Source organism: Pipra filicauda, unplaced genomic scaffold (assembly GCF_003945595.2).
Source record: "Pipra filicauda isolate LSUMZ 115617 unplaced genomic scaffold, ASM394559v2 scaffold155_size1731166_pilon, whole genome shotgun sequence".
NCBI classification, from domain to species: Eukaryota; Metazoa; Chordata; class Aves; order Passeriformes; family Pipridae; genus Pipra; species Pipra filicauda.
This window is the reverse complement of record NW_024104051.1, coordinates 1,468,493-1,489,072: the sequence shown is the minus strand read 5'-3', so window position 1 is coordinate 1,489,072 and position 20,580 is coordinate 1,468,493. Positions and strand designations below refer to the sequence as shown.

The 20,580-nt window shown below is 35.8% G+C and overlaps 1 protein-coding gene across 2 annotated transcripts in view; it reads left to right on the top strand.

The window, feature by feature from the left end:
• ATP9B (ATPase phospholipid transporting 9B (putative)) overlaps window positions 1-20,580 on the top strand; it is a 157,456-nt gene that overhangs the window by 91,076 nt on the left and 45,800 nt on the right. For both annotated transcript variants that reach the window (XM_039379105.1, XM_039379104.1), the window contains exon 12: window positions 13,960-14,120. In XM_039379105.1, coding sequence (XP_039235039.1) covers window positions 13,960-14,120 — 161 coding nt within the window. The remainder of the gene's footprint in view (window positions 1-13,959; window positions 14,121-20,580) is intronic.

Sequence of the window (20,580 nt, the reverse complement as noted above, 5' to 3'; positions counted from 1 at the left end):
TTCATAGTCTATTTGAGAAGAATGGTTTTCTGTGGCTTTATGCCTGAAGGATCTGGGATAAAAGCAGAACCTTGAAAACTGTTATGTGGCTCTTAATGACAAATGTCAGTGAATTATAAGAAAAAGGTTTATGTAGCACTTTTTACTGGAGTATAGTCTGCTGTGGTTAATCCTCCTAAAAACTACTCTTTGTATGGGATAAAACTGAGAAAGCTGTCACCTGCAGGTAGTAAGTACTCCCCATGCTTAGTTTGTCCCCTGACGCAGAGCTTCTGTCCAAGAAAGTGCTTATCTACCAGCTTCCCATGAAGTATGAGAATCTCTCTTGGTGTACAGGAGAACTCTTGGGAGCAGGCCACAGGGGAAAACATGTAATATAGTGTTGATGTTTTTCTCTCTATGTGCTGTCATCTCTGAACATAGGAAGAAGAGTAGCAAAAGATAGAAAATAGAGTAATACCTTGAAAACCCTAGAGTGTCTCAGCAAGAAGAATGAAACAGGGTTACATAAGGAGGAAGACAAAAGACTTTTTTCTTGAAAAGTTTGGGAAGAAAGGTCTGAATGCCAGAGGAGCCACCTTTGTTCCAAACCTCCAAAACCAGGATTAGAACATAGGAATTCTGATGCTTGGGAATGGTCAGCAGTGTTTGGGCAAACCAAAAGCAAACTTTCTGTGTCCTTCACTCTGAAACAGAAAGAACATCTACCTATTTTAATTACCTTTAACTCCATTGACTGGAATAGCAAGAGTCTCAAAGTGGAGATTTCAATCCTCAGGTGATTAGTATGGAAAAAGTATAAAGGAGCTGAGGTTTTCAGTTTTCTTTCATATATAGGAAATGGCAAGAATACTAGATTTATACCATGATATTAAGGCAATAAGAAAACAGTAGGACTGAAAGTCTTGATTGACTTCCTTGAGTGCATATGTGGACAGAAATCGCTTAATGCAAACAGTGTGTCATAGCTGATTTTTTTGTACACTCCTATATTTTACATAGAGCATGCTGCTTCATTTCAGAGACTTGGTGGAGCATTTTTATCCACGTTAGCAGTGCTTCTCAAATAGCAGTGTATATATTTTTATTCTCTTCTTTACATTCTTCTTCTTCTCAACAGTAATAAAATGGTAATACTCAAAATGGGAAATTGGGGCACAAGAGATCACAGGGACAGAGGGGGAGAAAGCCACAAACAAAAGAAATGGGAACTGAGAGTGGTCAGTTTAAGGTATTATATTTCACTTGTCATCCAGCTTAGTGTTTTATAGTACTCTTATATTTCAAGTACTGCTACTTTTGGGTTTGCATGTAAATGATGCCTGTAGCCTTAAAGTAAACTTAATCCTAATGTATTTCCTTTGGCATCTGAAAAATAATATTAGATCATCACTTGCTTATCTACTTTGCTGTTATATCCCTGAGCTGCAGAGTAAGTTGTTCTGTGTTGTGGCCTGCTATCAATTCACATGTTAAAGTTACAGAATAACTTATGCCCTAGCTTCTGATTTGTTCTGAAAGCAACAATTAAACATGTTATGCAACTGATAGCCAAAGTCATGTGATAGGTCCTTTCTGCCTGCATGTAATTTAGTGTGGTGCACTACATTGCTGTGTGGTGTCTGAGTCACTCAGCCTAAGTGCTGCACAAGGACCGAACTGAGGAGATTGACTGTGCTGTGTTATGGTACTGTGCTTCTTGGGACATGGACGTTGAATCACTATTCCTACTGCCGTTGGTACCACTGTCTGTTTACATTCCTGCTGTAAGGTAAAGTGTGTGGAAATGTACAGTTCAGTACTAAACAAAATAATTGTTATATAATAATATACAGAACAGCAAGGGAATGGCACTTTGGTCGTAAGAGAATACTCACTATATTCTGGGTATACTTCTGGGTTTACTGTATTTTTTAGAGTTGATGGCAAACATTTCCACTGATTTTGCAAAGCCCAATCATTTATTCACAGCTGTGAAATTCCTACAATGTTAAATTCATTCCTTATTATAAGAATATAGAAGGATGAAATTTGATATGTTCCAATCAAAAACTGGCCATAAGCCAGTTCTGAGATCTATCTCTTGCCATTTTGGAGACTCCCATTAAAAGTTGCTTGGATTTTTTTTCTCTTTTAGTATGTTTAGAACATGAATATGTTAGAATTTGTGTCAGCAGCTCGATGTCATTTTGCACTGGTGTTTGAGGAAGGATCAGTGGTGGAGTATACCATTTCTGCAGCAGTCTGTTAATCTATGAAAATAGATTACTCTCACAAAACAGTCTGAACAACTCTTAAAATGGATCAAATTATGGAATAACAACAACCTGTTGCTCATTCGTGAGAAATGCTGTGTATTTTACCAGTAACAAACTAGGCTAAAATGAATGATTTGTGGTAACATTTCAAATTATTTCTTTATTTTATCATTCTACAAAAGACAGTGCAAAAGGGAGATTGCTTGCATAGTTGGCTTGTGTGGAGTAACCAAGTGAGCTCTAAAAGAGGCAGACCCTGATGGCTGTTTCCTGTCAGCTGCTGCATCCACTGCTGCTAATCAGTTGTGGTAGTTTGCTTTTACATTTACATTGCTCCTTATGGCTTTGTTGCCATTCAGAATTTAATCATGCCATTGGCAAAATGCAGCTGCTGGGAGCTGGAGAGAGTAGGGGCAAAGGGCACAGCCTCTCAGAGGATATTTGTTACCTTATCCAATGGCTTAGAACTGCACCACCTTCATAACACTCTACCTACAAGGCCTTGCTTGCAGTGTGCTAGTAGGTGACCAAAATACTGACATAGTGGAAGGGGGCTGTTGTGTGTTTTCCTATATTAGGGTTCTGTTCTGTACATTGGGTGTTTGTTAATAAGAGCAATGTAACACAGTTGGCACCTGTTTTTATGTTACATTTTTTACTTACTGCGTATTTTATTGGAAATCTGAGACCTTTAACTAATATGTTCAAAGTATATTAATTATTATTTTTTTAAATTATTATGAAAGAAGGATGTCTTAAATGTCAGATACTAGGATCTTTGAGACCTGAAGAGCATTCTTGAAATAGATGCTCATCTGATGTTCACATCTTTTATTTGGATGCTTTACAGGCATTAATTACTGTTCAGCTGGATAGCCTTCTCTTCACGTACAGCAAGTACAGAAAAACAGGTCTTTTGTGGTTTTCATTTATGCAACTTAATAATTTATACAGCTGAAGTCTGATGTATTTCTCTAAGTACTGGAGGCTCAATAACCATCACGAGTCACATGACTTGAAATCTCAGTCTATAGTGATGAATATCTAGAGGGAAAGTTCTCTCCATATCAGGCTATAGTATTTGTTTTGATGTAGGCTGAACATAGTGGTCATGACTAAAATAGTTTACTTAGTTCTGTTTGCGCCCTTGAACTAACAAGCTTGTCATATTCTTAACAAATATGATCTTTGCCTTTCTTTTTTACCTCAGTTCAGAGAGCAAGCCTGTGGGTACATTTAGCATTAAAATCACCATTCCAGATTGTACCAGATGAAAATAATGTGGTTTTCGTTGTGGATTAGTTTGCAAAAAGTGGATCGCTCTTCATATTCTTAAAGCTCATTCCCTTCCCATCATATCTCTTGGAATGTATCCCAAAACACTATTTATACAAAACAGCATTCAGTTTAATTTCTTTTATGAATTGGAGATGTTGTGGAATCTTTTCTTAACCTCATAGTCTCCAAGAAATTCACTCAAATATTTTCTTTCATAAAAGCAAAGATAGATTACTTGTGACTCAGCTGAAAATAAGATTCCTGCTGAGTTTGAGGCTTAGGCTTTTTTTTTGTTCTGCTTATCACAGCTGTTTTTCTAGTTTGTTTGAAAGTGGTTGGACAGTTGTTTACTTCCTTTTTTTGAGGGAAATGTTGAAAAATTTTTTGGTTCACTTTGTCCTAATTCCCTACTATATGTATGGCTTCTCTTTCACCGTATGAGTCAGCCAGCACCAGTCCTCTGCTTTGTATTCAATATCCCTTTCTTCTGACTGCTTTCCCCCTTGGGTTGTTCTGCTTTTCCACCATGTTATTCTGGTCTCTCTAATGTAGTTTCACCTACCCCTTTCTTTCTTTCATCTCTTCAAACATCTTACACATCCTTGTTTTTTCTCTGACCATGCATCTTGTCTGTGAAGAAAAAAATTTAATTTTTTGATAAAATTAAATCATCAAATAATATTCTTAATCTGTCACAGTTTTAAAAATACTGTCTTAGTGAGTCTGCACTCACTGTGGAACAGTGAAGTTCATGATCCTGGTTTACGTATTCAGCTCTGTCTGCATCCGTCCATGTGGTTCTTCCTCCTTAGCCTATCCAGCATTTCCTTTTAAAGCTTCTTTCAGTGTAACTTGTGACTTTTCATCTGCTCTGCTATGGAGTTATTGGCTTCAACTTGTGAATGCATGATTGATTTCTTAATGGTTTTATGCATGGGAAGAGATTCACCATGAGCAGCTGAGTAGCCATTTCACTGACCTTATCTAAACACACTTTTGAAATTCCCAAAGGTTCTCTGGCTGTTACATCCACCTCTCATTCCCACTTTTGGGGTTTTTTTTCAGCTATTACTGTATCATTACTTTATACTTTTACTCAAATCAACTTGGCTTGTTCCTTGGCTTGCTGAGGTAGTTTATGCAGTACCTAGTGCAGGGCCGTGCTCCATGTAAGGGGATCTCTCTCTGGATTTGTAGTTTTAAAAAATTGAAGCAAATCTATGTGTTTTTATAGATTGTGGGGGTGTGGATGTAGGGAGTTAATTTTTGCAAATGAGATGCACCTAATTGTGCTTGAGCTATGAAACAGTACTCTTGAGAGCACTGGCAGAAGTGTGGAGGGGTACCCATTAAAGTGTTGTATTCCACGTATGCAGCTTCCATTGGCCTTTTTTTCCTCTTGCATTGAAGCGTGTATTCAGTCAGTATCTTACTCCTGCAGTAAAGAAAAAGTGTGTTTATCTAGCCTGTCCTTTGGGACACAGGTTTGAATCGTTTAGCAAATATATTAGTTGACATTCTTACTAGTTTTGTGATGACTCTCCCCATTATGAAGTTAGATACACTCTGTATGCACTACTTTATTTTAAATATATTTAATTCTGTAAACAAAAGCTTTTAATGCCTTGCATAATATTTTATATTCTATTCTGACCTTTTGGTTTTCTTTGAGAACCTGAATAATTTATTTCTAAGAGTTTTATAGTTGTACTACACAACAGTTTCCTTGTGGAAGGTCTGCTAGCTTCCAATGACCCTTAGCTGCCATCTGGTACAAATTCAAAGTGCTTCTGTCATCTGCTGCTAATTGCTGTCACCTGCATATTGCAGTCACTCTGAGCAACTTGGATTGCAGTGAAGCAGGAGGCATACTGTTTTATATAGCTGCAATCTATCCATAACACCCATGATTTCTTTATTAATATTAATTTAATAATAAAAGTAGTACATGCCTCATGAAATGATGTGAATTAATATAAATGACATTTCATGTTTATTTTAATAACTTTCAGGGTTTAATGTGACATTCAAAAATGTGTGTAGATTTGTATTATAAATATATTTATTATTTCGGTATTTTTCAGCCTATTTATTCTGGTAAGATTGTTCCAACTGAATCGTACAGAATAGTTCTTTAATCTTTTTTGTAAGCTGATAAGCTTTAGTCGGGGCACTAGCCTACAGCACCATATTATATTAATGTATTTTACTTGTAATTTAGAGAACAAGAGGAATATCCTGATCTGAAGGCTAAACTGTCCCCTGTGGCACTTGCACAGCTGATAATCGTGAACTAGAAAGATGTGTATATCAAATAGTTTACAAAATGAAGCCAGCTGTGTTTCCCTACATACTGTGGCTTCCTGACATGCATCATTAAACCTTATTAGCTACTTCCTTTTACAAAGATTCTTGTAGTCTTGAACATTGCATATTAACATTTTCTGCCCCTCCAACTGGAAATTATTTGCTTTATTGTAGAGTGTCAACTTGCTCTAGTTTCTGATATGCGTTCTAATTGGTACTTTAGAGTATAATCATAGTGAAATACCACTCCGTGCATTTCTTTATTTGGAAATTAATACAGACCTTTTCACTTCATCTGTCGATCTGTGCAACTTTTCACACAATTTCCAACTGCTGGGATTGTTTGCAAACCATTAAGTATGAAATGGTTCATAAAATGTCTTTAAGAATATAAACACAAAAAGAAGGAATTGATTTCTGTGGTAAGATTTTGTTGTTGTTGTTGTTTCCTTAATACAAATAAGGCTATTTCAGCTGATAAGTTTAATGATGTAAAAACCCTCAAAAATGTAGCGATATTATAATTTTTTTTGTTCAGATGACATTTTGTTTAATAAAATGACGATTCTGCAAACATGCACATATACCACTTGATCGCTGAATCCTGGTACTGAAATTCAGCTCTTAACCTTAAGAAAGTAGAATTTTTGAAATATTAAGCTCTCTGTCTATAAAAATTAAGTACAAAAATCTAAATATGTATTGTATTGTATTGTACACATTTACAGCACTCATATATTTGACAGAAGGACAATTAAATATTTCTGATCTCTATGAGCAAAACTATGGACAATATTATTCCAGAACCTTAATTGTTTGTATGATCCCAAGAATAGCTTCAAAGCAACGTGTTCTGCTGAATTGTCTTGAAACATATTTTGTTTTTATTTCAGGACAAGAGGCACTAATAACATAGACATTATGAAAATTCTGAATAGCATGTAACTGAATAGAGGAAAGAAATTTAGAAACATTTTGGTAGTCTTTTTGTTGATATTTCTCTTAAAATTTGTTATTTGTTTCAGAAGGTCAGTTTTATTTGTAAATACATCAGTGTATTAAAATTGAGCTAGAAATTTTAGAATTCATGTCATAATTTCTACTACATGTTTGAATGTGAAAATTGGTGTTTCTACATAATATGAGTAAGAAGTTGCACATCAAATCTTGTCTAATCTTTATTGAGAAGAGTTGTTTCTGTGCCTTAAATAGTTGTGGACATTTACTTTGGAGGTATTTTGGGTATTTCTACTCAGATTTGAAGAATGCTTCCCCTGTCCCCCCTTTAGCATTTTCCCTTATATTCTGACTTTAATCTTTAAGAGGACTACTGCTGATTTTCCACCTTACTGAGCAGCTTTCAAGCTCCTCTTTTTTAATTTTAAAGTTTTAATTTACTTCTTTTACATATATCTCAAATGCTTATTTATTTATATAATTGCAAGTCCTACACAATATAAACTTTGGGACCCGTTGTCCACTTGCTGGTTTTGCAGTTATTTTGGTGAAGCTAAGTATCATAGTCTGTGAGAGAGTAAGCCATGTTTTTCTAATCTACTCGGATTTGAAAAAATACCATTTCCATTGAGTGTGTTTTAATAATAGTGTGTAATGTGTAAACCTGCTTATTTTGTGTTCGACCCTTAAAAAACAACAGAGCGTGGTTAGAAAAGTCTTTAGTTGAAGGTGATGATGACTAAGCTTGAAGAAGATATAAGTATATCTTTCACATATAAGTACATATGTGAAAGTTACATATAAAGTATTAATCTGAAGATGGTGTTCCAGGATAAAATTGAACATCTTTAAATCTTGCTCTTCTACCCTCCCCAGAATTCTGTCTTAGCGATATTGATCAGATGTAAGGAGGATTGTGAGTGCTTAGAAACTCTGTCTTCTCTATTGTGTACCTAGATTGTTTTAAATTGAAAAAAAAAAAAAAGGATGAATTAGAGTTTCACTGTGTGAATGCTTTTGGCTGTTGAAGTCTCCAGTATGACTAGTTAGCTTAGGTTATTGAAGCAGTTATTCTAAATCGATGGGTGGTCTTCAGAAAATGTTTTCAGTTGGTAGCTTCTAATAGGAGAATATGTTTGTAATACAGCACAGTACCTGTATGGATACCAGAATTTAAGGGGCTGTTAACCTTTTCAGTTTCTTAACATGCACTGTGCACGTTTTAATCATTCATGTTTGTGACAAATACGTGGCAAAGTCAGAGAACATATGGTCGCACGGCATCTCGCTACTGCTGCCTTAAGGTGCCAGTCTGTGACTGTACAAAGGTGTGTGAACTGTTACTTTTTGCTGAGGAGGGGACAGAATAGTTTCAGCACACAATCCGAAGTGTCAGAGTCGAGTAATTAACTCCGAGCATTTGAAACTAAGCGAGGCGAGTGCCGGGGGAGATGAGAGAGGGCTCGGTGCGGGCCGGCGGAGGTTCAGTGCGGCACAGGCAGGGCTCGGGGAGCGGCAGCGCCGGCCGCGCCCGCCCTCTGCCGACCAAACCGCGCGTGGCAGCTCTGCGGGAAACGGGAGCGACCGTCTGGAGTGAAGCACGGGCAAATATCCACGGCTTGGCTCCCTTCTTCTGTGTAAAGACAGGCTCTAAGAGGAAAGATCGGATTGAAGAATATTTAGAGACATTGGAGCAGCTTAATAGAATGAAAAAATGCTAATGAAAACTGTATTTACAGTCAACAGGATGTTAAGAATGGGTCACGTTCACTTTCTCTCGTTGTGATCATTTGAAACATTATGTTTTGCTGCAAATAGAGTAAATTGTTGGCATGCAAATAAACTGGGATACAAATGAAAAAGAAGATACACTTAGGAAGGTTATGAAATCTGTGACCAGTATTTGACAAAATTAATGCCTTACTTGAAACAACTGAGTCCACTACTTAAGTGCAGGGTTGGATATAGCTCACTTACAGTTTTTATTACGGGACTGAACTAGAGAGGGCTAAGCATCTCTAAAATTATGCAGAGGACTCTCAAGTTTTGCTTTGAGTATCCAAACTCAAATGATGTTGAGTCTGGGAAAGGCGATGATATAAAATGGATGAATAAGGAGACAGAGAGAAAAAGAACCGTTTAAGCTCTCTTTCTCCTTTTAGCGTTATAGATATTACTAGCTACAAGAAGTAATTTTGTTTCCAAAGTGATTAGTTTATTTCAAACATGTATATTATGTATTTACAAAGTGTGTTAAAGTAAAACCAGGCAAGTGGGAAGGGAAACTTCAAAATGTAATAGAAGTCTTCTGATTTTAAGAGCATTTAAATGTCTGGTTTTGAATATGCATTAAAAGACTAAAAAAAAATGCAGCTTGAACTTCCATTGGATGATCACCATGTATTTCTTCTTGAGTTTTAAAATCTCTACTGTTTTCAGTTCCTATCTGTTGGAGATAGACTGTTTATGTAAGAATACAGATAAGTATCATTTATTTCTTTAGGCATACAATTAACTCTAAATATCTAAAAATATTTCCTGAAATCAGTTTAGAATAGAGGTCATTCAGTTCCTTAAACATGCTGTCTTAACGTAATACTAAATATTTCAGTTTGCTCAAAAATTGTGTTGCGTGAAGGTTGAATATTTTTTTTGCCAATGGAAAGACAGAAAATGTACTGGAATAAAATGGTCTATTTTCTGGTTATCATTTCTGTATAAGTCCTCTGGAGTTGACTAAATAAATAAAGTTGATTTCAGTTTTATGAAGTCAAGTACACCTCCCCCCCTGCATTACTCAATTCTAAAATTATTAAAACCTATAATAGGTTTTTAGTGCTTCAAAAAATGTTCTCAAGGTTTCACTGTTGCTCTTGCAGCTAAACCAGTGACTAGGATGTTTGAAACCAGATCTGAGAAAAAGGAGGGACAGATAGTTTTTATCACTAAATGGTCATTTTATATATTTCCATGGGTTTTTTGCTTTTCCTACCTTTGAATCTACTGATTAAAAGAGTAAGTATGATATTGATTAAACAGTGTAACATACTGAATTTAAGATTGGTGGAGTTTATGTTAATCAAGAGGTTTGTAGAGAGACACATTTGTGCAGACTGTTGCTTGAGTACAGTGAATTAAGGCAAGATGCTTGGTAAAAATGAATTCACTTGCTTTACGTGTTTTGATTCATGTTTGTTTTAGCTTAATGTGGTCACCTGCATTGCTGAGCAGTCTTTGAATCGTGGGAATTAGGAGACTTAATAAAGAGGAAACATTTAGAGGTTCCAGAGTTGCTGTATGTGTTTTTAGTGTCAAAGATTAAGTTAAACAAATGTGTAAATTATGTGTCTCTCTATTTAGCCTTTAAACAAAGATTAATAATCAGTTATTGCTAGGGACTATAGGAGAGTTTTGACAGATTATTGAAGAAAGCCATGGGGGATTGGATATATGCAGCTAACTGTATATAGTCATCTATATAAAAATTTACTATTTTTGATAGATGATGAAATGCTACGAATCATTTTCCTTAGGCAAAGCTTGTTTTTGTCAGTCCATAGCTGAAAGATATATTATTTCAATTTTAGTAATTTTAAATATTTATCTTACTGTTACATACCTTTAACATCTAAGTTTAGGCTACAATTAATGGAAACATATTTAATATACTAGTATTCAAGGCTCAGTAAAGCTAACTTCAGAGCATGTATTAAGAATAGCAAAGAAAATTTTTATGTTTATGGTGCAAATTAAAGCCCAAGTCTATCTCAAACATACATACCATGAAATTTCATTGTAGTCAATATGGTGTTTGGCAGTGCAGAACCAGACTGATTACTGAAATATAATTACCTTTGTGGAGGAATTTAGTTGCAGGGGGAAGTCTATCCTAAGACTGTGCCTTAATACTTCAGTACTATTAAAGTAGGGCACTTGAAGGCTATTCATGAGCAATTATTTCTAATGCTGCAATCGGACATGTGTCTCTCGCATTGGCCTTATTAGCCACCAGCATGCCTGTAACAAATGTGGATAGAGCCTTCCCACATCTTCGTTTGCGAAGCCCAGCCATGATGATGATGATGATTTCTAATGCACTTTAAACTGTAATTGAATAACAAATGGCTGCACTAGACTGTTTTGAGAAATCTTTGCCATTGTGTAACATTTAATTATCAAATTTTGCATTGCAATATTCTAGCATTTAAAAAATTCTCATTTGCCAAGTAATATACTTTTTATAATGTTAAAAGAATTGTTCTTTTACTACAGTAATAGTTTCAGAAGATAATCTTTTCTAAAAGTTAAGCATCTAGGGCAGCAACAGCAATATTGTTTTTCAGCTGGTACTTCAGTAGCCAGAAAGGTTTTTGTTGTTTTCAACTTTTTAATTAAGATTTTTCTCATAAGATAATTCATTATACTGTGTGGTTTAAAATGTGAAGTGTAGACCTTTAATCATTCCCTCATTCAAAAATGAAATATTTCAAAAACTTGACACCTTTTTTAGTGCAAGTAGACAATTGACGGTATAAACCATTATTTTATTGAGAACCATTAGCTATTTAAAACTTTGTGCATAAATTAAAGAGGAGCTAAATGGATTTGCAGTTGTTGCCATTAATAGCATTTTAGATTATACAGGCAATTATTGTGTTCATTAACGTAGAGCAGCCCCTTTGCAAAACTATTGTGGTTTTCTTAGACATTATGTACAAATTTTCCCTTGGAGATTAAAATTTCCAGTGATGTGTTTAACTTTGTTAGTACAGTTGTTTCAAATACAACAAATATTATGACAAGTAGAAGCAAATTTGGTTTACTAATATGGGAAATAGCAATGAACATGGAAAATTACTCCAATTCTTAAGTCATCTATTTCTTACGTTGTTGTAATTATTCTGGTTCTGATAATCTTCCAAAGGAAAGAAATCATTTTCGTAAGATGGTATATTTTACAAATGCTTTGATAAAATCACAATATAGTTGAAATGTACTTTATCCACTTTTGCAGTACTGAGATGAATTTTAGAGTATGTTAGTGAATTTCTAAATGAAATATATCTGGATAATTCAACAGTGTTTCATTAGTCAAGTGCAGAAATTGTTTAAGTGGAAAGGCACAGAATTAAATTAATTAACTATCAGTACATTGAAGTAACTGATTTTTGAGAAATGGAGAATGCATTTCTATTAAAATTTTCTTTGTGTGCCTTCTTAAGTGGGGTTTTGTAATTGCCTTCACTTGCTATAGTAAATGAAAATATTAAAATTTGCTATGACCAATAGTGTGATCTGTATTAAAAAGAATGACATTATTAGGAACAAACCAAATGTTCTTGAGCAAGAGATTTATTGTGTGGAAAATTTTTCCTCATCAACTTTTTTATTGCCTTAATACCTCTCCAAACACATTTTTGTTGGATCCCAAACTTAAATTTGCATCTGTCTTCATCAATTAGAAAGGTATTAATGCTTTGAGTTAGCTACATATCAGTGTGCAGTGGACTAAATTTAATGTTTCTGTCCAAAAAGTGGCATTCTTTCCAAAGAAGCTCTTTATTCATTTCTGTTCTGGGGTGGGGTTTTTATGGGGGGTTGGAGAGGGGAGAGATAGGCTTTCACTACCATGATGCAGGGGGGAGAAAAGTGTGAGGTAGTAGTTATGCATATTGCAAGACAGTGATTCTTTATTTTATTACAAAAAAAGACCAACTCTAGAAGGCCAGATTAAATCATTCCTTTCACTTTTTAATGGGATTTGGATGAATAGAGTAAAATATGCACTTTGCATTCATTGATAGCATCTTTAGGTTGAGGTAATTGAGTCTTTTTTCCCTGACTGAATGAATAATGACTTCATCTGATCCTCAGCGAGGCCTGAAACTTAGGCTGCCTTTGTCAACGCAAAAAGATCTGGGCTTTGAAACATGCTCTACTTCCCTGGCTTCATTTTTCTTCATTTTAATCCAAAAACCTATTTTTCTCAATAATTCAAGCATAAACTATGTAGTAGTTGAAGCAGCGGAAATTGCAAGATATTTGTCCTCGTTGTGCTGCTTTTTAAATGCAGCTGATAAATCAGCCGCTGTGGTCTTCAGCTGCCTGGTTCTCTAGGGAAGGGACAGCCCATGTGTAAGCAAGATTGCTGGAATTTTTAAGAACTATATTTAAAGTGCTTCTTTTGCAGACTGTTTGTTATCTAAGGAAGTGTTATGTTTTACTGGTCTTACTGGCAGGACTTGGAGATAAAAGGGGCGTCTGTGATGGGGCCTAGGAAACTCTTCCTGACATAATTTTCCCACATATTTTACTGACTACTAGAGCATCCCAAAAAGTGGAGTAAAAATACCCTAGCTTACCTCATACGTTATTGAAATGGTGAGAGTCTTAGTTACATAGCTTAAATACATTTTTTTTCATGAGAAACAGTGGATGAAAGATAGCCTCTCTTAATGTTTTTCTTGAAATGTTTCTAAAATCAAATAGCTTTTTACTCATGAAAAGTTGAAGCTCTGTTTTACTATAATGGTTTGAAAATGCATATTCCATCTGATTGTTTTTTATTATTATATTGAAGAACTGAAAACTTCATGCAATTAAAAATTATTTCTGTGGAATTAATTCAGATGGACAGAGTGGGATGAGAGCATAGTGATAGGTGGCAGTGCATAAGTTATATGAATGAGAATGCAGCTCTGTCGCATGTGTCTCTTGATTCTCAAATCTAACAGGTGTTTGATCTTCTAGCAGTCAATGAGCTTCCTACAAATATAGTGTGCAGTGTTGGTATTTTTGTTGCACACATGACAAAAGAAAATTGTTCCTGCTCATTTGTTCATCTGTAATGGTCTTTGCTCCTTGTCCTCCTGTGTTCCTATCCTGGATCAGGGATGGGGGAGGGATTTATCAGATGTAAAGGCATTCAGAAGGCTTGACTGGAATAGTGCAAACTGGTTCTGGGCATTGTTTTTGTCCCATAATGAAGGAACGTTTTTTTGCATGCAAGTATTAGAATAATAATCAATACAGTCATCAAAATGCAGTTAATTGTTACACGTGCATGGATTTTTAATAGGAATAACCAAAACAAGTAATCAGCAGAAGCATCAGTTTAAGAAAAACTTATGACTAACATGATTTCTTTTTCTTCCTTTAGGTTGGCTTGCTGGACCTGGAGTTGAATCAACTGACTAAAGCCCTGTTTTTGGCTTTAGTTGCACTATCAGTTGTTATGGTAACCTTGCAAGGATTTGTAGGCCCATGGTATCGTAACCTTTTCCGGTTCCTCCTGCTGTTTTCCTATATCATCCCGATCAGGTATGTATAAGAATGAAAGCAAATACAGTTGTCTAATTTCACTGAATGTGGCTTTCTTGAAATTTATACTTGCTTCTCATTGCAAAGGAAATTGATCTTATCGGGATGGTGAAGGAGAAGGTGCCAACAAATCTGCTGATTCTTGAAGGATCACTGTACAGAAAACAATACTGTTGTATTTTTTTTTGTATAATGTTCATCTTGCTGGAGTAATCAGGATATCTAATCCTTTACTAGCATAAATGTATTAATAAGGATACAATCTTGGTATACTTGAGAACTTGGTTTTAGGAAGCGTGTAGTTGAATGAACCATTAAGTATATTTTGGAATTTTATTTTTAATGCCTTAAATACTGAAATGGTTTTGTTTCTCTGGTTAAAATACAGATTTTTTTACCTCAATAATGATTAATTTAAATTGAATGGCTGAATAATGTAGGTGCGCTTTTACAATGTAAGGACTTTTAACATGTGTAACCAAGTAGAGACTTGCCCTGAATTAATTAATTCATTAAGCATGAGTACTGTATATTCAAATTGCAGATAAACTGGAACAAGAAATAATATCCGCGTGTGTAATCAAGTCTTCTGTGGACACAGAAGTGAGAACACTGACTCTGAAATGAATTCTTTTCTTTGCAAAATAGAAATACTGTCTCTGTTAAAATACCCAGTGTTTAGATTAATGTAGTTGTTAATTTTAGATGCTCTCTAGGACTCTTCAGTTAGATGTGTCATTCAGTAAGCCTAGTGACTAGCCACAGAGTTAGCAGCATCTAAACTGTAGATAGGTTTAAGCCCTGCCTCCTCAGGCATGCACACAATACTTAAGTTGATGTAGTAAAGGAAAAAAAAAACAACAAGAGAATTTCATTATGCATTTTAATCTGAGTTTACATTACTTATGTGTTACTGTGTTCACATTTTTTAAGTACATGTCTGTATGAAGGAAATGGTATCATATTTGACCAATGGGATACTCAGGAAGCCTTTGTCTTAATGTTTTATAACTTAAAGGACTTATATTTTTATAGTACTTTTGTGTTGCAAGAGAAACTGATTATGTTGCTAAGTTGAAGGAGAAGTTGAAGAATCAAAATTTTGTGGTATCTTTCTACACGCTGTCATTGTCATAACTCCCTTAATGCTTGTATGATGCTGTCCAGGTTGTCTTGTTATTCTCCCCATACACATGCAGTTACCGAGTTTTAAGCAATTTATCCATGTGAAGAGGCAAAAAGGGCTCCATTCCAGTGATTTAGTCTACATATTGCTGGAAGATGCACTTTAAGACTTCCAGGGGAAGGGAAAAACGAGCTAAGGATATAAAGGATCACTTGTCGTTCACTGTGTTCTTCCATAATAAACATAATAAGGCCAAACTTATATCTGTCTTTTAACTGTTTTAATATCTTTGTTATCGGATGCAAGAGGATTAAGAGCATATAGATGGTGTAAGTAAATTTGACTCTGTATTGCAAGTTCAACATATGCCATTGAAAAAACATGTTCATTGAGCAGCTCATTTTCAATGTACGAGTTGCTTTGTGGACTTGTGGAATAGCTCTTCTCCAAAAATAATTTCTAGGATGCATCTAATCCAATTTTCCAGTTGCTTGTGGGAGAGAATATACAAAGTCGAAGTATTACAGGATGTGATTGGTTTAGTTCTGAGATGGGCCATGTAGTTACTCTCTGGAAGATTAGACAGGAATCTGTCAGAGAATGCTTTTCTCTATAGAGGTTTATCTGTTTCTATACCAAATTTTCTTCAACCCAGGTCATTCATAAATACAGGGTTGCTTCCCACACTGTCAGCAAAATAAACAGCTTGGTCATGCTGGTGTTTAAATATGACTACACTTCTCTGACTTTCTTCTGGATGTTAAGCAGGGAAATGATTTAATTTTTAGGCTGTATTTGGAATGTAAAGTCTTGAAGATGAAAATTACAAGGCTAATGACATGGAAGCACCAGGTGTTGTCCTCTCATTATTTTTAGATAGCTATATGGGGAAAATAATGAACTTTTCAGAGGTAAAAGAAGTGAACATGGGAGATTAGGATTCACTGGTAGAGGCAAAGCATATCTGAATTCGTGCACACATGAAATGTGTTGATTGATAGTTTTAGAGAATTCAGAAAGCTTCTAATCAGGGAGCTTTTTTGCAGTTGTGTTTGGCTTTTGGTTTGCATAGCAAGGAAAAAATTCCAGGTATGCAATAAAAATAATTTTCCATGGCTGACACATTTGGTGAAGATTATCAGAAAGATGATCTTAGAGTTACTAGAGTTTAACTGATCTCTGTGCAGTCTCTCCCATAATTAGTAGGAAGAGGAACTTTTTTTTAGGTGCTCTGGGAAGAAGCTGGTTCCTTGTGATTCAGCTGCATCCTAAATATTCCTCTAGATCAATATTGCTTCACTATGTGCAGAGAATTACTGTGGAGCTTTTAAGACTTTGGAAGTATAAACATAAGACAACTGTAAAAAAACCCAACAACGCAACAAAACAAAAAACACCCCAAAACCCAACACCTACCCACCCGTCTTCTCCAAAAAAACAGCCCCCAACATTGCACATGTTCTGTAGCATACAGGGAATTATGCAAAATGGAGAAAAAGTAGTAGTAAACAAACATCAAAAGTTTAGCCCATTCTCTGAATTGCTTGTAAGTTAGAACCGTAATGCACAAAATGTTTTGAACATCCTCACACCCCCAGAAATGTTTGGCCCCTAAAAATAATTCTGTTACTGACATTTTCTTTTCCTCTATGGAGGAAGCATAGCCCAGGGAGACTCCATAAGCAATCTGCTGCCCTAAAAAGTTAAGCTATTTTATTTTTAAGATTTATCAGGAAAGGAGGATGTAAAGCAAGTCTTTGACAGACTGTCCAAAACAAAATAAATCTCTCTAGGATTATGCTCACCCATTCTCTGAATTTTTCCATGTTCCTTGGTATTTTCATGCCTTTTTTTTTTTAGTAGGCTGTAGCCAGTTTGAGATGCATTAATACATATCCACAGATTCCTCCAGTGACTCTGAGACCATTTCATTACTTGTTTTAAATAAAATCACTGATTGAAATACATCGTCCATCAGTTTACAAGATCTTGTCTGACTGTATCACCTAGTACAGCTGTCGTGTAGCAAGCTAGCAGGGAGCACGTGTCCTCAGGTGTTGTCCATGCTGCTGCTCTTTGTGGTACCAGTGTGGAAGTTCCTGGGCCTGTATTGTGGCGTTATTTTTTTCATGCTAATGAAAAACCAGTACCTCAGGTGGGGGAGGGTGGGTAAATTTGACATATTTATATATGTTATCTCTTACCTGGTTGTCCAGTTTAACTCTATTATGATGGGTATAGAGAAATTCTTTTTAATTTGATGTAGAACCGATAATTACAATATACATTTAAAATTCTGATACAAATCATGTAAATCTTTAGGGGTTTTTCCTTCTGTTTTTGCAGCTACTAAATTGGTCAGTTGTTTTAGTTTTAGTTTTGCTTTTTAAAAGCTGTCAGAAATGCAGTTGCGCAGTTGTATTTTTAAGTGCAAGAGAATAGAAAAGTCTCTAATCAATGTGGGATGCAAGTTACCTGCTGTCATCTACTACTGAAATGAAAATTCCGGTGCATATGTGTATATGGGTGCAGGAAAGATGGTTAGAGAGCCTTGCCGCAAAACAGTTCTGTTCTTTACCTTGGCCTTTAGTTGCAGCATGTCTTCATCAGCTCACTTGGGCTGTCATAGCAATGATTCAGAAAGCCAAGGCTGAAGAAAAGGCTAGCCTTAGTGATGGTACTGCCCCTCCAAACTGGATCCCCTCCACCACCAAGTAGTGTGACTTTGTTCATTTGTTGTCCAGTCTTCTTCAACAGCTTGAAAGACAAAGTGAGTTGCACTTTGACTTTCTTTTGTTTAAAAAGAAAAAAGGTATCCAGGAAAGTTTTTCAAGATAATGAAAATAATTTAGGCCAAGCAGTGTTTGATGACATTGCTGCTTCACGTATACAGGCATGTGAATGCTGTAGCTGTGTGTGCTTCTGCTTAACTGCTAAGGAATGTAGAGGATTTACCATAAAATGATAAGGTATTGACTGGGGATCTGTTAAAAATGTGTATGACCCAGGCTCTATATTTAGTAGCAGTTTAAAGCTGGATTGTCAGGGCCTTAATCAATCATCTTTTTAGGAGGATCCCTTAGTTTTAGTGTGAACAGAAGCTGAAATGTCTCTTGTCCTTTCCTTTGGACACCTCAAGGCTCCTGGTTACGGAGCCATTCTGCCAAAAAGAGGCTGTCCCAAATGTCTGGAAGGAACTGCCTTGCACTTAAATAGCAAAGTTTTGGTGTACTACCTGGCTCCTGGCTCCTTTTGTTTCTGGGTCTTAAGCAGAAGCATTTAAAATAAATCCTTCAAGTTGTATCAGTCTGTTTTCAGGGGCAGTGAGGAAAACACTGCTAGGAAGTTTTATGTCTGAAAATCATTAATAGCCAATCAAATCCCAGATCATACAGATATGGGATGTATTCCTGAGATTCAGGGAACTCACACCTATGCAGACAGTCTAAGAGCAGCAAGCAGCTATGCTGCTGTCAGTCATATTGTAGTTTCTGCTGTCCATGTTGGAGCTCTGATTTTTATAATGTATAGATGTGAGAGTATATGTAATCTCAGATATAGGGACAGGTATATATTAGATATATGATGCAAAGGTTTCAGTGCAGAAGAGCTGAAGAGCTACTTGCAGAGTAAAATAAAAAGGCTTAAGCAATGTGTTGAATACAGGATTCGAGGTGCAGCCTCACCAATGCTGAGTACAGAGACACTATCAATGCCCTGGTCCTGATGGCCACACTATTGCTGATATAGGCCAGGATGCCACTGGTCACCTTGGCCACCTGGACACACTGCTGGCTCATGTTCAGTAGCTGTCAACCAGCACCTCCAGGTCCTTTTCTGCTGGGCAACTGTCCAGCCACTCTGTCCCAAGCCTGTAGCGCTGCCTGGGGTTGTTGAGACCCAAATGCAGTCCCTGGCACTTGGACTTGTTGAACTCTATTCATTCAGCCTCTGCCCATCGATCCAGCCTGTCCAGACCCATCTGTAGATCCTTCCTGCCCCCCAGGAAATCAGCACTCCTGAATAATTTGATGTCCTCCACAAACTTACTCAGGGTGCACTTGATCCCCTCATCTAGATCATTGATACAGATATTATTTAACAGGACTGATCCCAATGCTGAGCACAAACAGTTTAAAAAAGAAGTCATTTTTTTAACTGATCTGTTGTAGTATATCTTTCTCCTTTCTAATCTTGCAACATTGCCTATTTGCTCCTAATTGTTTTTCTGTTTTTAATCTAATGGTATTACAGCAAGTAATGCCAGATTTGTGTGGAATATACAAAATTAATTTATGTTTTAAAACTTATTTGTATTAGACCTCTAATGTTAATGTTGTTACCTTTGTCTAAGAGGCCTAATGAAAGGAGGCATCTGACCTGATAAATGTGATAATCACAAAGAAACATTTTTAATAGGAAGCAGTTATTGTTACTCTGAGAAGAATATGCTACATTTCTTGTCCAAAGCCGCTTGCTTGACATGTTCTATTTGTATTTTGCACTATTCTGTGTTTTCAACCTGTAGGAAATTCATAGATTAATTTTTTCATTAATTATTCGCCAGATTTCCTCCTGAGTTTTAAATTCTACCTGTGTTACAACATGTAATTATCTGTACCTAGGTTGCATGTGGCCCTTGAAAAACTGCATGTGCCACAGTCACTGTAGCAGTACAGGGTTGATATTCATTTTTTTGCCATACATATTTAAGCATAAATGTGTGGGATTGACTTCTCTTTTAAAGTTACATTCATTGCCTTGGTTTTATGCAAAGTGCTGTGTGTACCTTCTTTCATTTTCTTTTATATGCTTACGTAATAGACAAAATTTAGAAAAACTAGTACAAGAGAGCTATTGTAGTTCTAAGGCTCTCCTTGGAAGTATCAGATAGATAGCAGAGAAAAATAATAATGTATATAGTGGACAAAGCACAAAGGTATATTATATTCCGTTTTCCTCACCAAATAAAATATGAGAGGTGGGGAACTAGGAAAAATTAAAGGGATCACCTGTGGATTGATTTTTATTTATTTAGATCTTAATATAATATTGTGCTTAAATGAAGTAACTTCTGTTTTGTTTTATTTTTATTTCTTTAGTGACAGTTAATAGAAGTTACCAGGCTCCAAAAGTCACTTTCTGTGAAGATTTAACTTTCCATGCACGTTGAAGTTAAAATATTTTAGTTGTTTCTTGACCAATAATTTTAAAATTATTCCATGTTTTTTTTCTAGATTGTGAATAATACATATATCTGTGTATAGTTTATGGCTGTTTCAAGAAAATAGGGGTATGTCAACATTAGGGGGTGTAGCTGTAGGAGATTTGGTA